The following is a 13,714-nucleotide window of genomic DNA, read 5'->3' on the forward strand; positions in this document are numbered from 1 at the left end:
AGTCCATCGTTTTTGTTAACCATACCAGCTCACCGAGATATACGACTCTTAAGAACTTTGAACACAGCATAGTAATTCGCTTTCACAGCTAAAAATAAAAGAACAATTCTGGACAAAAGTTTCTTAATTAAAAAAATGACTATCGATAAAACTTACAATAACCACAATATCAATAGTTCAATCAAATTCGGATTAAAAGTAAGGAAGTTACGAAATCTTAAAGATAGGGCACTTTTTTTTTGCAAAACAATGTTCGAACAATGATATTAGTATTTTTTTTTTTAGTTTTTGTTGGTTAAATCATCCAGCTAGATGTGAGGTGGGAATACTCAGCAGAGCTCATGATGTTATCCCTTCATATTTTCTTAAAGGATCGTGTAAAAAAAAACACACAGAAAATTCATTTTCGTATGAATAACATCTGGCTGAATAACGTTATACTGATGATCAGTCAGATACACAGTATACAAGGATTTGGGGTATAAAGAACAGCAACAACAATAATAACAACAACAACAAAATCAAAGTCAAGATATATACTTTTATGTACAAATTATGCCCCACAGTACCTAGACTACGATATCATCAACTCGCTCATTCGCATGTTCGTATAGACTGTTCAGGAATAGTTTTACATAAATTAGCAAAACTTCACAATACCATAACAGGTTTTTATTCGATTCTGTTCAAGCTTTTCACTGTTTGGTTTATATTATTTTACTTTTTCATTCCACTTAAATAAAGAAAAAAAAGAAAAAAAGATTAATCTGATTTTGTCCTTTCGTGTGTAGGTAAAGGCTCCAACCTTTTCGCGACTAGTTTGCATATCGATATTAGGCACTTAGGTAGGTTCTGTGACATATTACAGCATTGCCTGATGACATCTTTGCACATTGGATTTCGTGCAAGGAATGTCACTTTCAATACTTCGAGGGTGTATCTAAACAATGAAGAATGTGCTGTTGTTTTTTCTGTCTAATCGTGTCTAGCAGAAAATGGGGTTCGTGAAGAATCCGCCACTCCTGTCAAGGAGCAAATCAACTAAGCTAAAAATCCGATAAGTTGTTTGATAACAATACCCAATTTAAACTTGTACAAGGTAGGCAAGTACCTGTTCAGGTTGATGTATTCTGAGGGTTTCATCACTGTCGGATTCGATTCGCATGCCCCAGGTTATAACAGCTTTCCACACAAGTGTATACATATAGATATATTTTAATATATATTGATAACATATCTATATAAAATCGCAAAAGAATTAAGAAAGATTACATCCATCAAGTGGAATATTTTCCAGTTGGTGCCGACGTGGTTTTAAGTTCACATGAGATTGGCAACATTTCAGTAGTGTTCCTGGCGCGCTTCACAGTTTTGACTGGCCACTTGTCAGTGCCTGAATGTGTCGCTGTGTGATGGGCACGTACGTCTCCTGGGAAGGTTCGACGATGAATACCTCTTCGAAGTCGGGGTTGAATCCTCGCTTAACCAGATCCGACTTCTTGTGTTTGAATGTGGACGTCAGATCCGTCGCGCCCACCATGCGCAGGAACTTGGGCTGCGCGTAGGTCGGCAACGAGGAAGTCACGTGACGATAGAGATCCATGTAGTCCATGGTGGCGCCCTCTCGAACGACAATCGCCGCCATACCGGCTCTGCCATCGTGTCCTGTTGTACAAGCAGATATTGAAAGGACGACAGATTCGATATTTGCAGCAGACCATATATCAGACATTACATACTGCCCCCTACGATAATTACACGTCATGATGTCAGTTGCCCAGTCACAAACATGAAAAAGGGATTTAAAAAAAAGGTCTTCAAAAACCAACGTAGGTTCCCATTATGCTGGCTCGGTAATGCGTTATATGCCCTCGTCAATCTTCTCATGCAATGAAAGAGTGTTCTCGGTTTGAGGTATGATATTGTGCATGTTCCTGCTATTACATGTTAGCTTATAATAGCTCCAAACCTCACGTTACGGCGCTCGAGACACTAAAGATACATCATTATTTCCAACGCTCAATCAACCACTTTATTCAGTCTTCGCGACTTACGACTTAAAGCATAATACCTTCACTATGTTCATCGTAAGTTTGCGAAGACAGGTTCTGCGTGGTTTTGATTCGTGTGCTGATTGTATACTTATTTCCTTCTACATACCTGGCACATGTACGCCATACACGTTAGCTTCCTCGATGACAGGAAAACAACTAAGGACGTGCGATACCTCAAAAGTGGACACATTTTCTCCCTTCCATCTAGGACATAAAGACAGAAACACACACAGGAGAATGAAATTTTTTTTTATAAACGTGTCATTCTACATTACAGCAGGAATCGGTTATGTTTAAAAAAAAAGAAATGAAGACGAGGAAAGGGTGAGATATTTGATTTCGGACCAGCTGAAATTAGTTGGAAAAAGAAAGATGGAGTCAAAAAGAAAGAGTAAGGAGGAAAAACAAAGCATATAATTTTGTAAGCACAACAGAGAAAATTTGATCAATACCGCATGAAACTTAGGGATTATATTTTTTTAATTGCGAAGTTCTACTAGTATCTGCAAAACAATTTGCATCAACAATCAACAATAGTTAATATGAATATGTAAACGTTCGAGTTGACGATGCTATCACCTCACATCTTGCCATAGATCTGCTTCAAGAGTATAAAACTTAATGCTATACCTGCCTAAATAGCTTCAAAATAGTGATCAGTCAGATATTCTACGATTTGAGACTGGGGCATAATTAAACATGAACCCCCCCCCCCCCATGACATCATCATCTAACTTATTTACATATTTACAAACCCGTCAATTCCATTGGGAGCTTTATACCTCCATTCCACAGAGATTATCTCTCATCGGCCACTCATCGGGGGCTAAGTTTATCGCTTCCGGCCACCCACCGGAGTGTATCGGATCGCAGTCCTATGAATCTGACTCGTGTTGGTCGACAACCATGCCAGCGTCAGACATGTCGAGCGTAGATCCGATAAGACAGATCGACCGACGAAGATCACGCGCGATATTATGTCCGACACCTATCTGAGGCTCGACCAACCAAGTCGGCTTCATCAGACTGCGATCAGATACATTTCGGCGGGTAGTCTGAAGCAACAATCTCTGCTTACTGCTTATGATGAGTGACCTATGAGATAAAAATCTTAATGTCTATGGAATGGAGTACTAGATCTGCGACGCGGGCGTTTAAGACGACGATTGCGTTGGCCATTCTCTCCCTGCGTCGTGTTGCAAAGAAGATTCAGATCGCGCAAGGGCCCAACCTATGAAATAAATGACGCCTCCATAATTTATGATCAGTGCATTAAATAGCTCTCTCCGCCGTGAATATTGAGCGAAAGAAAACATAGCCCAGAACGCGGAGTAAAAACTCGGATAGAGCGAGATTTAGGACTTACTAATAAACAGATCGATTTTGATAAGCGATTTTGCGCAAGCGCAGAAGTTTTGTTGTTGTTGTTGTTTTTCTCTGAACGTCCGCGTCGCGAAAATCTTATCTTCCCACCTGAAAGTGTCTCCGACTCTGTCGAGGAAGTAGACGTAACCTTCACTGTCGATTCGCATGACGTCACCAGAGTTGAAATACATGTCATCTGGCACCTTTACGTTCCTTACGATCTTTTTCTCGGACATCTCACGCTTGCCCTTGTAGCCGGCGAACTGTATCTTGCCAAGCATCTTCATCAGCAGCAGTCCAGGCTCCCCTTTATTCGTTATGTAAAACAATTGGGAGACCACGATCCATTATTACATAGGCCTAATAAATTATTGTATAAAGAAGTTTTATTCAAATGAAGGACGGATGAGTTAACAATGCGCTTTTTTTGGATTATGGCGGCCTGCCTTTAGATTTCTGCTCGGAATCTGAACAGGTCGGTTATCAGAGCGACTAAATTCTCAAAAGGATTTATCCGTTTTCTGTTTGACATAAGGCCCCTCTTCGTGGCTTACGCGAAAGGAAGTAGTTCCCATCTGACAGTTTGCTCGAATAGGGTGGAAGGAGTTTCGACTAATGTCTCCTCTACTGTAGTTGGAACGACCACGCACAAGATTTGTTTTTTTCTTCAGTTAAAGGGGAATGATATACACAATATAACTAGAAAAGCACTCTGAGAGCGCACACCTCCGCCAAGCATGGAGCCCATTTCCACCACTGATCTTGTGCTTCCATCATAGAGATATCAGTGATTTCCACCCATACATACTTATATAGCATTGTGTGCTGAAAGTCGTCAGATTTCCCAATCTAGAAGCCTTTGTAACTTCATAAACCCTCAAGTTCATTGACTCGACTACCTGCCCAAATATCAAAAATCCTTCATAAATTCCCCCAAAATTCTCGGATCACTACCAAAAATTAATCGTTTCTTACTTGTGTCACTCTCAACCTTTCCTGCAAGTTTCATTCTAATCCGTTAACTACTTTTTGAGTTATTTTGCACAAGGACAAACAAACAAACAAACGGTATACTAACGAAAACATAACCTCCTTCCTTGGCGGAGGTAATGACATGTGGGTTGAATGAATGCAGCAATATTAGTAGCACACATCAGAAAAACTGATAAGTAATTCAAAAGTTATGAATCTTTAAAACTTCTGAGCCGCCATCCCTGCTACAACAGTTCGTGACGTCACTGCCGGACAAGGATAAAGAAATTATGTAGATAGTTTCCCATGCAATTTCATTATTTTATGAAAAGTACATTTGCCCTGACTTAAGTTAAAGTCACTGACAAAAATGTTAAGGTAAATGATAATTCCCTCTGCCTTCTGAAAGTGATAAGTCAAGTGCTCTTTAATAATGCTAGAAAGATGAAAAAACGTTTAATTAATTCACTTTAAATTTTCATTCAGATCGTTCTCCCGCGGTGACGTCACGAACTTTTTGTCGCTTTTTTCATTCACAGATGGCGGCACCGAAACGTGATATATTCATAACTTTCGAACAGATTGCTTGATTTTCCTCGAACTGAACTGATGAGTTCTATTAAATGGCTGCATTTACTCAATCCACACTTGGGCATCGTCTCCGATTGGCCGCAAGATCAAGAATTGGTTGGTTCCGTTTGGAATTAGTGTGCAACATATTAGGCAATTTAGTGCCTTCAGACTAGTTATAGTTTTCCTCTTTAGTCTGTTATTATGATCTCTATCAACTGTCTATTCAGATCTTAGAGGGCTTATGATACAAAAAAAGGAAGCTCTCTTCTCCAGTGTCTTGTAGCAGTGACCTATTAGATTCAAGGCTGAACATTGCATAAAAAAAAAAAACAACGAATGAGAACGGTCGTCTGGTCAGTCTTTAAACCCGCCCATCTTTTCATATTTGCCTTTGGTTGTTTAAACGAACGCTTGGCCTGAATGCCTTGTTAAAATGCTACGTGGATTATGACATACCTGTGGGTACACGAATACACATTCCATGTTTGTCTCGCTTTGGTTCTCCGCTGGCAAAGTCATACTCGACGATTTCAATGTTGTCGAAGAATCTCTATAGTTAATATAAAAACACATGTGTCAGTGCAGAGAGTAATTAATACGGAAGGCAACATGTTATCACGTCGACGTTATCTAATACATAACATTGCCATGTAAAAGATAAAAACATAAAGACATGAAAAAGAACAATCTTTCACTGAGGTAATAAGCAAACACTAGTATACCAAACAGCCTTTCTGTTGAGATGAATGAATTCTTTATTTGAATTGAGGTCAAGATAACCTAGGCCTACATGCAGGAGGAAAAAAAAACGAATCATTTAATCTGATTTATATGGTTATTTCAAGAAACCTCATTGGATATCGATGTGGTATGAGAGTTGCAGGAGAGCAGTGTTATCAAAGTAACAGTACTGTGTAAATAGTATAAATACCAGTATGAAAAAATAATAGTATTCTTTAATTACTTTCTTTAAGTTTATTGAAATTGAGTCCCTTATTTGCAATTATCAATTAAAACCAAAGCTAATTATCAAAATTTCTGCAAAGTGCACTGCCAATCTCTCTACAAAAGTGACAGAATAATTATCTTTGTTGATTGCGGTTGCTAACCTGGAAGAAGAAGAAGTCATGCGTGATTGGATGACAACTCCACTCAAATTATATTTTTCTTGTGGCATCAACGTTTTGGATGACTTTAGAAGACCAGTATATCAAGCCATTATCGATCTTATTATTATTTTTTTGTGTGTGAATGCTCTTGCAGTATCAGTTTCAGACTTCAACGCAATCGTTGAAACAGTGACTGCTGTATACCTGGCATGACAATGACAATTAATGCAATCTCGAAATCTTTTTTCTTTCTTTTTTTTGAGAACAATGATAAAGTGAACTTTCAATTTCCAACTTCCTAATTAAGTAGTTTCGTTCACAAGACATGTTTTCCCCAATTTATGATTCTTATGAAAATCCGTCTGTGCGATTCCGTGCGAGGATTTACCCTCATTATCCATGAATATTTTCCCACGGTCCCAAAACGTCCGTCGAAGTTGACGAACGTGAATATGCCTTCCGTAGCTCCGTAGAACTCAAAAATCTGGCCGATTTTAAATCTCGTCTGAAACTCTTTCCAGATCTCGACGCGGAGACCATTCCCGACGGCTGCACGTAACGGTCTGTCATACTTCCCGTCGTTGTCTTTCTGCGGGTAGAAAAACATTAATGCATTTTTTTTTTTTCATAAGCATTACGATAAAGTAATTTTCAATTATCGGTCACAAAATAGGGTTTGATTCTTTATCATTCCTGAGTTCACATTATTCTTTAATAATAATGATGATAATGATTTAATATTCTTCGTCAAATCTGTTTCAACTCCATTCTTCTACCGACCAGTCTTCTCTATTCCATTTCCCGCATTTCATATTGATGCATTATCCCCTTCTTCATTTTCCTTCTCATTATACCCTATTACTTCATTGTTCTTATGATTTTCTTCGACATCTTCCCCACCTTCTTTTTTCCCCGGACCATTTCAACAACTCGCTGTACAATTATAGAATAATGTAAACAGGGTTGTCTTCAGAAGCTTAAGACGGAAATCTACCGCTGTCGTATATAGCAACGTACCGGTGGTTGAGCCAGCAGGTAGCGGCATATTTCGCCGATGTACTGGAAGATAGTAACCCTGTACTTCCGTACGTCGTCCCAGAATCGGCTGGCAGAAAACTTCCGGGATACAGCTATTGTGGAACCTGAATCGTGCATTTAGTAAAGGAGGGAGGAATTATAATCAAAACTATTACATGAAAATCTTTGTTTGGAGCAGAAGGTATAAAACACTCCTCATGATAGGTGAGGATCTTCGTTAACCCTTTGGATCAAATTTATAACCATGGAGTTACAGTTGTAGCTTCATGTTATCCATTCCCTATATACATTAGTAGATTCTATATCCTACATCGTTAGATATATGAGATGGTACCTGAGTAGCTTAGATGCGATGAACTGTAAAGATACAAACAATTCTATAAAATACTAAATCTTCCCTATGAATGTTCTTACATAAACTGTTTTTGGACGTATGGTTCTTCCGTCAAAAAGACAGCACTGTAATACTGCCAAGTATGGACAGCTTGATGGAGGGGAAAATACAATTTTTTCTATTTTTTTTTAAATAAAGGTTGAACAGGATAATGAAATTACCTTTCATCCAGCTGCCACATACAGCGACGAGGAGCGCCGCGGAGTGATACAATGGGAGTGAAATGTAGTATACATCCTCTGCTGAAAGATGGCTGTACAAATGGTAAAAGATTCCCGCACCCACAAGTTTCGAGTGAGGTATGACAGCCGGTTTTGGCATCCCTGGTATTGTGGGGGAGGGGTTGAATCAAACACACGATTGTTATACCTCAGTAGGTTAACATTATGATAAAAATTCAACACCAATGATGATGATGATAATAAAAATGATTTTAACAATAAACATAAAATTAAATTACATTTCTTACAATACTAATGATGAATAACTGAATACAAAAATTAATGAATACATCATTTTCATTATTTAATTAAGAATTTGGTGAACAGTAGTTAGTAGCACTATTAGGTATGCCTAACATGACGTTGAAAAACTTGATATGTCCTCCATAAGAGCAAGTGCACTTGCAAGGTTGCCGCTGAATTTAGCCTAGGATGAACGAAGTGTCACCAGGTGAGTGGATATAAGACTCAAACTGAAACAACGCCAACATGTCCAAAATTCAGGATTGGTTGTTAGATATAAATCCAGCGTCCTGTCAGCTGTATTATATAGTGCACTTCTGAGCGTCTTTTGCCAAACGATCTCGACCTACGTTCTATGATCCTTCAGTTAAAGATAAAAAGGAAAGGTACAAAGTCTTGCAAGCTAGTAGGCCCCTCGGTCGAATCACTTAATTTCCTGAATGTCATTGTTGACTCAAATGGCAAGCATGGTGGTTATCAAAGTTACCTCTGACTAACCCTGGCATGCACTTAACATCGTTTCACTTTTTTTTGTAAGGAACAAAAGGAGCTCCTGTCGACAAACTCCTCTAAGCTTGATTTCCTCCTCGTACCCGTTGTTCCAGATGTAAAGATGTACGAAGCCACGTCTGTGAGATTCTCAATACGGACCGAAGGGTAATGATCGTCGGATACGGTGTCGATATCCATGGTTACCAAATCGTTCGGCGGCGACATGTCCTCTATGCCCGTGTCGTTGACCATCCAGAGGTCGATGCCCAGGTCGCGGAGATCGGGTAAGATGTCGCACACGGCGGAAAGAAACTCTGTGGTCGACACAAATCAGAGTATGGAAATATTACGATGGGACACAGAATTGCTATGATCTCAGTCTACTGATTCGTGTGTAAATGTGAATGTGTCTACACAATAGTCATGTACATGTGTGCACTTTTCGAATCCACACTGTGGCAGAGTAGAGCGTCCTGTAGCCGAAGACTAGAATGAAACCTCTGTGGTGGTAGCTTTTCACATTATTCACTCCCTGAACTTCTTTCTGTAAGTTCAAGTTAAAGACATATCTAAAAATCCAATCAATGAAAACGCAGAAGTGTGAATAGCAAGTCCATCTTCGTGGATGGGGGGGGGGGGGGGGGGGTAGCGGGGGATCGATGCGATACGTAAACAAGAAACTACCATATCTGAAGTGTGTGTTTGAACATTTACACACTGGCTTTTCTCTATGTCATGTCTGTGTTTGATGTTTCGGCAACTTCGGCTCTCACAATAGATTCTTGGCTTACAAGATCTGGGCTCTGACAGATCATTTACAGCAGCACTAAGTTATAAAAATTGCTGCTAATTAGCAAAACATACTGTACGAGTGAACAAACAAACGAAATGATCAAAGCTGATGATCTGTAGCTAAACAGTCTTGTTGCAGATGTAATGTTTTTGGTGACGTTTGGCCATTCTTTGTTGGAAAGGGGAGGGTTATGATATGGGTACTGGCCTCATATCACTTGACTGAGCTACAAGTATTACAGTACTTTCAAAACAGCAAACCTGAACCAAAGATGAGTTTCTTGGCTTCGCTCGTTCGTATACAGTGCAGAAGTGTAGCTCCACGGAGGTTGTAATTCATAAGGCTCGAAATGACGCCCAGCTTCAACAGTCCCAACCACGTCCACAAAAACGTCGGCCCGTTGTGTAGCAGGACGCACACCGCGTCACCTTTCTTCAAGCTGGGGTCCGAACCGCTGATCCACCGCGCCGTCATGCTTGCCTTGCGGGACACGTCGGCATAACTGTACGATTCCTCTCGGTACAGGATGCAGGGATGGTTGGGAGTCTCCTTCGCGTACTTCTCGAAGAATTCAGGGACGGAAATTCTCTCCTTATCAAGGTTTTCAAGCGTTTTAAAGAACTTCATAATGCGGCGCATTTGTTCCACGTCAGACAATAAGGTCGGGTACTTCCATCGAAGCCAGGCATATCCAGATGGGATGGACACGGCTGCGATGGCTGCGGCCCTCTGGCCGGCACTCCAAGATGACGCCATGTTAGAGTTCTGTCCTTAGTTTTTAGCGATCTACACGTGCTTGAAAGATAAAACTCCTGTTCCAGCTTCCTCAACACAATACATCAGGTACGTCTCCAACAATGGAAGTCAAATTGCGCGTTTGCACCACTGGGGTACCAGTGTTTTACCATCGGCTGAAGCGGGGTCAATAATAACAGAAACCCTGACTGCCTAAAGATGAGATTCTAAAGGTCACTCTTGTATTTCGTTTACACGATTACGATATCGATAAACGCTCTTGTGACTGTTGGCAGTCACTTGCCAACTAGCTCAATGTAAAAGCGTAAATTCGACTCCAGCTAAATCCTTGTTCTTATAAATACCTCCCAACTCCTCTATAGGACTAGCACACCGGTTTTGTCATTGTCACGTACAGTGTACACATACTCTCATCTAGTCTCCTTTAGCTAAAAGGGTCTGTACTTTGAACGGTCTTCATGGTGTAAGCGCACAGTAAACACTTCAAGTAGTACTATTCTCGTACGCAAACAAGTAAAAAAGAGAGATATATAATACATAGATGGAAATGAACTGTCAGCTCAGGGGACATGATCACACACAAAAAAAATATAGCATTGAATGATTTCTACGGTCGGAGACATTGATGGATACTAGAGGAATGCTCTATAAAAAAAAGAGAACTGTAGTTTAACATGAATGAAAGGTATGAGCAGATAAACTTATATCATATACATACCATACTCGTTTGCATCACTTTACCTCATACCACTGCTAGAAACAGGTATACGCACTTGCACTGGGTACGCCCCCACAAAAAAAAAATAAAAATCAAACAAACAAAATAAAAACGCACCCACAGACACACTAAGAACATCGCAATTGGTGCTGAAGTTCACCAAGATAAGCGATCCCTCAATCAGTTTTCAAAGTTAAAGTTAAACACCACGCAACACCACTCAAATATCTATGTTGATTTTAGTTAATACAGTCATTACTTATAGTGTGGGTGTCAGAGGCTGAACCTTGTTTTGAATATGTACGTGTATCTCAAAATGCTCAAGAATACAAAAGTTGCATGATCCAATGTCGGATTCGCCATCCTCCAAATAAGGTAAAACTTTATTTTTGTTTACATTTTCCACTATTCATAAGAAAAAATATATAAATTTCAGATTAATAGCCGCCACTTTGGTGGCCATTTTGAATATCTCAAAACCCTCAATGATGCAAGAGTTGCATCATCTAGATTCGGATTCAGTACCCTCGAAAGAGTAAAAACCATTAAAAAAACAAAAAGCAAAACAAAAATCGGGCAGACAGTAAAACAAGGCGAGGCTCAAAATCTGACTTTGGCACCCAAACTATAACAGGATAAACGAATACTACTACTGTATAGTCTTTAAACTCAGACAAGAAAAAAAAGTCTTTCTCCTTCTGTCATATACCCGGCCCCCATCAAGATAAATTTATTATCTTGCTCTTCCGGAAAAAAAAAAAGTCCGCAAACTCATTAAGAATCGTATGTAATGTAGGTAATACGTTGCTACATGATCTCTCATTCATCAATTTGTCGTTCACTGGCACTGTATTTTGACTCTAACCACTCACTAATCATGAGGACAAAAGTTATTTGACCACAATAGATTATCAGAAAGTAATGTACAGCAAGGGATGGTTTCAGTTTCATTAAAATCTTTATTTCGAAGGAATGATATCTTTAATTTGGGAGAGTATGCAAATCACCTGCGGGATACATGTACAACATTCGCAGTCTACTCGCGTAGTCTGGTGGTTTCTTCTCAGTAGTTATCATAATATATTATGTACAATGTTGCAGATATATAATGTGAACTGAAGATGAACACAATACATTCTCGTAAAAATGAAGTAAAACTTCACGAACCTTGACGCTGTATTCACAGGCCTTGATTCTTCAAAAAATTTCAGACTGCTTCTTTTGTTCATAGTCTCAGTGAGTGCATACATTAAAAACGAAAACCCCAGCAATAGCTTGTAAGACAACAGATGCATAGTTCACAATAACACCGTAATCCAGTCTCGGTATGTTTCCTCAAAACACAAAACAAACAAGCAAATATATTCAGAAACAGAGACATAGATCGACATGATATTGCAAGGGACAGGTTTGACATACGAGTCCTCTGTAATGGTGAGTGATTGCCTCCATAAAAGCTGACTTTAATAGACATGTTTGCCAAATGCCTCGTTTTTCCCTTTTGACCTCTGTCCTTTTGGAAGTTGCAACATCTACTTAGTAGTACGTTCATGCTAATTCATAGTCACGTCGCAGTATACGGTTACGTCCATTAGTTGAATAGTGTTCGTGTCTGACGTTTCTCTATAGCACGGTGACATCTCAGAGTTCAAATTTGGCCTTGGTCTCTGACCCCTGACCTTATATGTATCTAGCTCAGAGCTTCAGCATTACAATGACCTTACCTGATTTCAAAACCTGATCTCAAAAACTGTCGGCTGTAACAGATTTCTTGTTTTCCTTCGACCAACTTTGATTGAAGCTAACTTAAATTACATTACGCGGCAGCTGTGCAAAATTCAAAACTTGAATTCTTATTCAACCATGAGTGACTCGTGACTTTGTGGCCTTGGTTCTTCTCTGTACACCCATCCCCATACTAGTCAGCATTGAATCATCCCAAAGTTGTTTGGGTTACCCAAAGTGGTCCTATCATGGACATATGAACATAATATGATTAACGTATGAACAGAAAAACAGATGAGCATATGAACAAGTGAACATATGGACAGATGTGACATATGGACATAAATGAACATGAGCATATGAACATATCATGAGCATATGAACAAATGAACATATGGACAGATGCGATATATGGACAGACGAACAGAAAAACAGATGAGCATATGAGCGTATGAACAAATGAACAGATGAACACATGGACAGATGTGACATATGGACAGATGAACAGAAAAACAGATGAACATATGAACAAATAAACATACCATGGACAGATGCGACATATGGACAGATGAACAGAGGAACAGATGAGCATATGAGCGTATGAACAAATGAACACATGAACACATGGACAGATGTGACATACGGACAGATGAACAGAAAAACAGATGGACATATGAACAAATAAACATACCATGGACAGATGCGACATATGGACAGATGAACAGAGGAACAGATGAGCATATGAACAAATGAAAATATGAACAGATGAACAAATGGACAGACGCGACATATGGGCAGATGAACAGAAAATCAGATGAACATATGAACATATAAACAGATGAACATTCGTGTATGTGACATATTTATGAACAGAAAAACAGATGAGCGTGTGAACATATGAACAGATGAATATGTGGATAGATGCGACATATGAAACTATGGACGAACATACAATCTAAAACTTTGGGCTATTTGTCCTTCCATGTCAAATATCTTTCCGGGCATACATTAGTGTATTTCTTCAATGTTTAACATTTTCCAGCAGTTGCTTACGGCACATCTTTCCTCAGGCTCACGAGGGTACAATCTCCGGATCATTACAGCATCTTAGCTTATTTCAGTCACAGTCTTGTGTCTGGAGCATAAATATCTAACCCAGCAAATATACAGATCACCTCTTTCAGACACGTGCCCACTGGACTCCTACTGTATATCGTGTGCAACAAGTTTCTCAAGACCCAAGTCCAAAGAGAGCCTCGAT

General features: G+C 39.4%; 1 protein-coding gene across 1 annotated transcript; it reads right to left on the bottom strand.

The window, feature by feature from the left end:
• Nucleotides 1-1,363: 1,363 nt before the first annotated feature.
• On the bottom strand, nucleotides 1,364-10,291 carry LOC139714336 (long-chain fatty acid transport protein 2-like). The gene is made up of 9 exons (XM_071626047.1): nucleotides 9,515-10,291; nucleotides 8,563-8,775; nucleotides 7,667-7,828; nucleotides 7,091-7,215; nucleotides 6,462-6,662; nucleotides 5,421-5,514; nucleotides 3,528-3,726; nucleotides 2,161-2,258; nucleotides 1,364-1,665 (listed from the first exon to the last, which is right to left on the bottom strand). Exons 1-9 carry the CDS (start codon nucleotides 10,008-10,010, stop codon nucleotides 1,364-1,366), a joined length of 1,890 nt encoding a protein of 629 aa, XP_071482148.1. The 5' UTR covers nucleotides 10,011-10,291.
• Nucleotides 10,292-13,714: the final 3,423 nt, after the last annotated feature.

The sequence above is a fragment of the Diadema antillarum genome, unplaced genomic scaffold, assembly GCF_040938485.1.
Source record: "Diadema antillarum isolate AM-2024a unplaced genomic scaffold, OU_Dant_1.0 seq00002239_RagTag, whole genome shotgun sequence".
Taxonomy (NCBI): Eukaryota; Metazoa; Echinodermata; class Echinoidea; order Diadematoida; family Diadematidae; genus Diadema; species Diadema antillarum.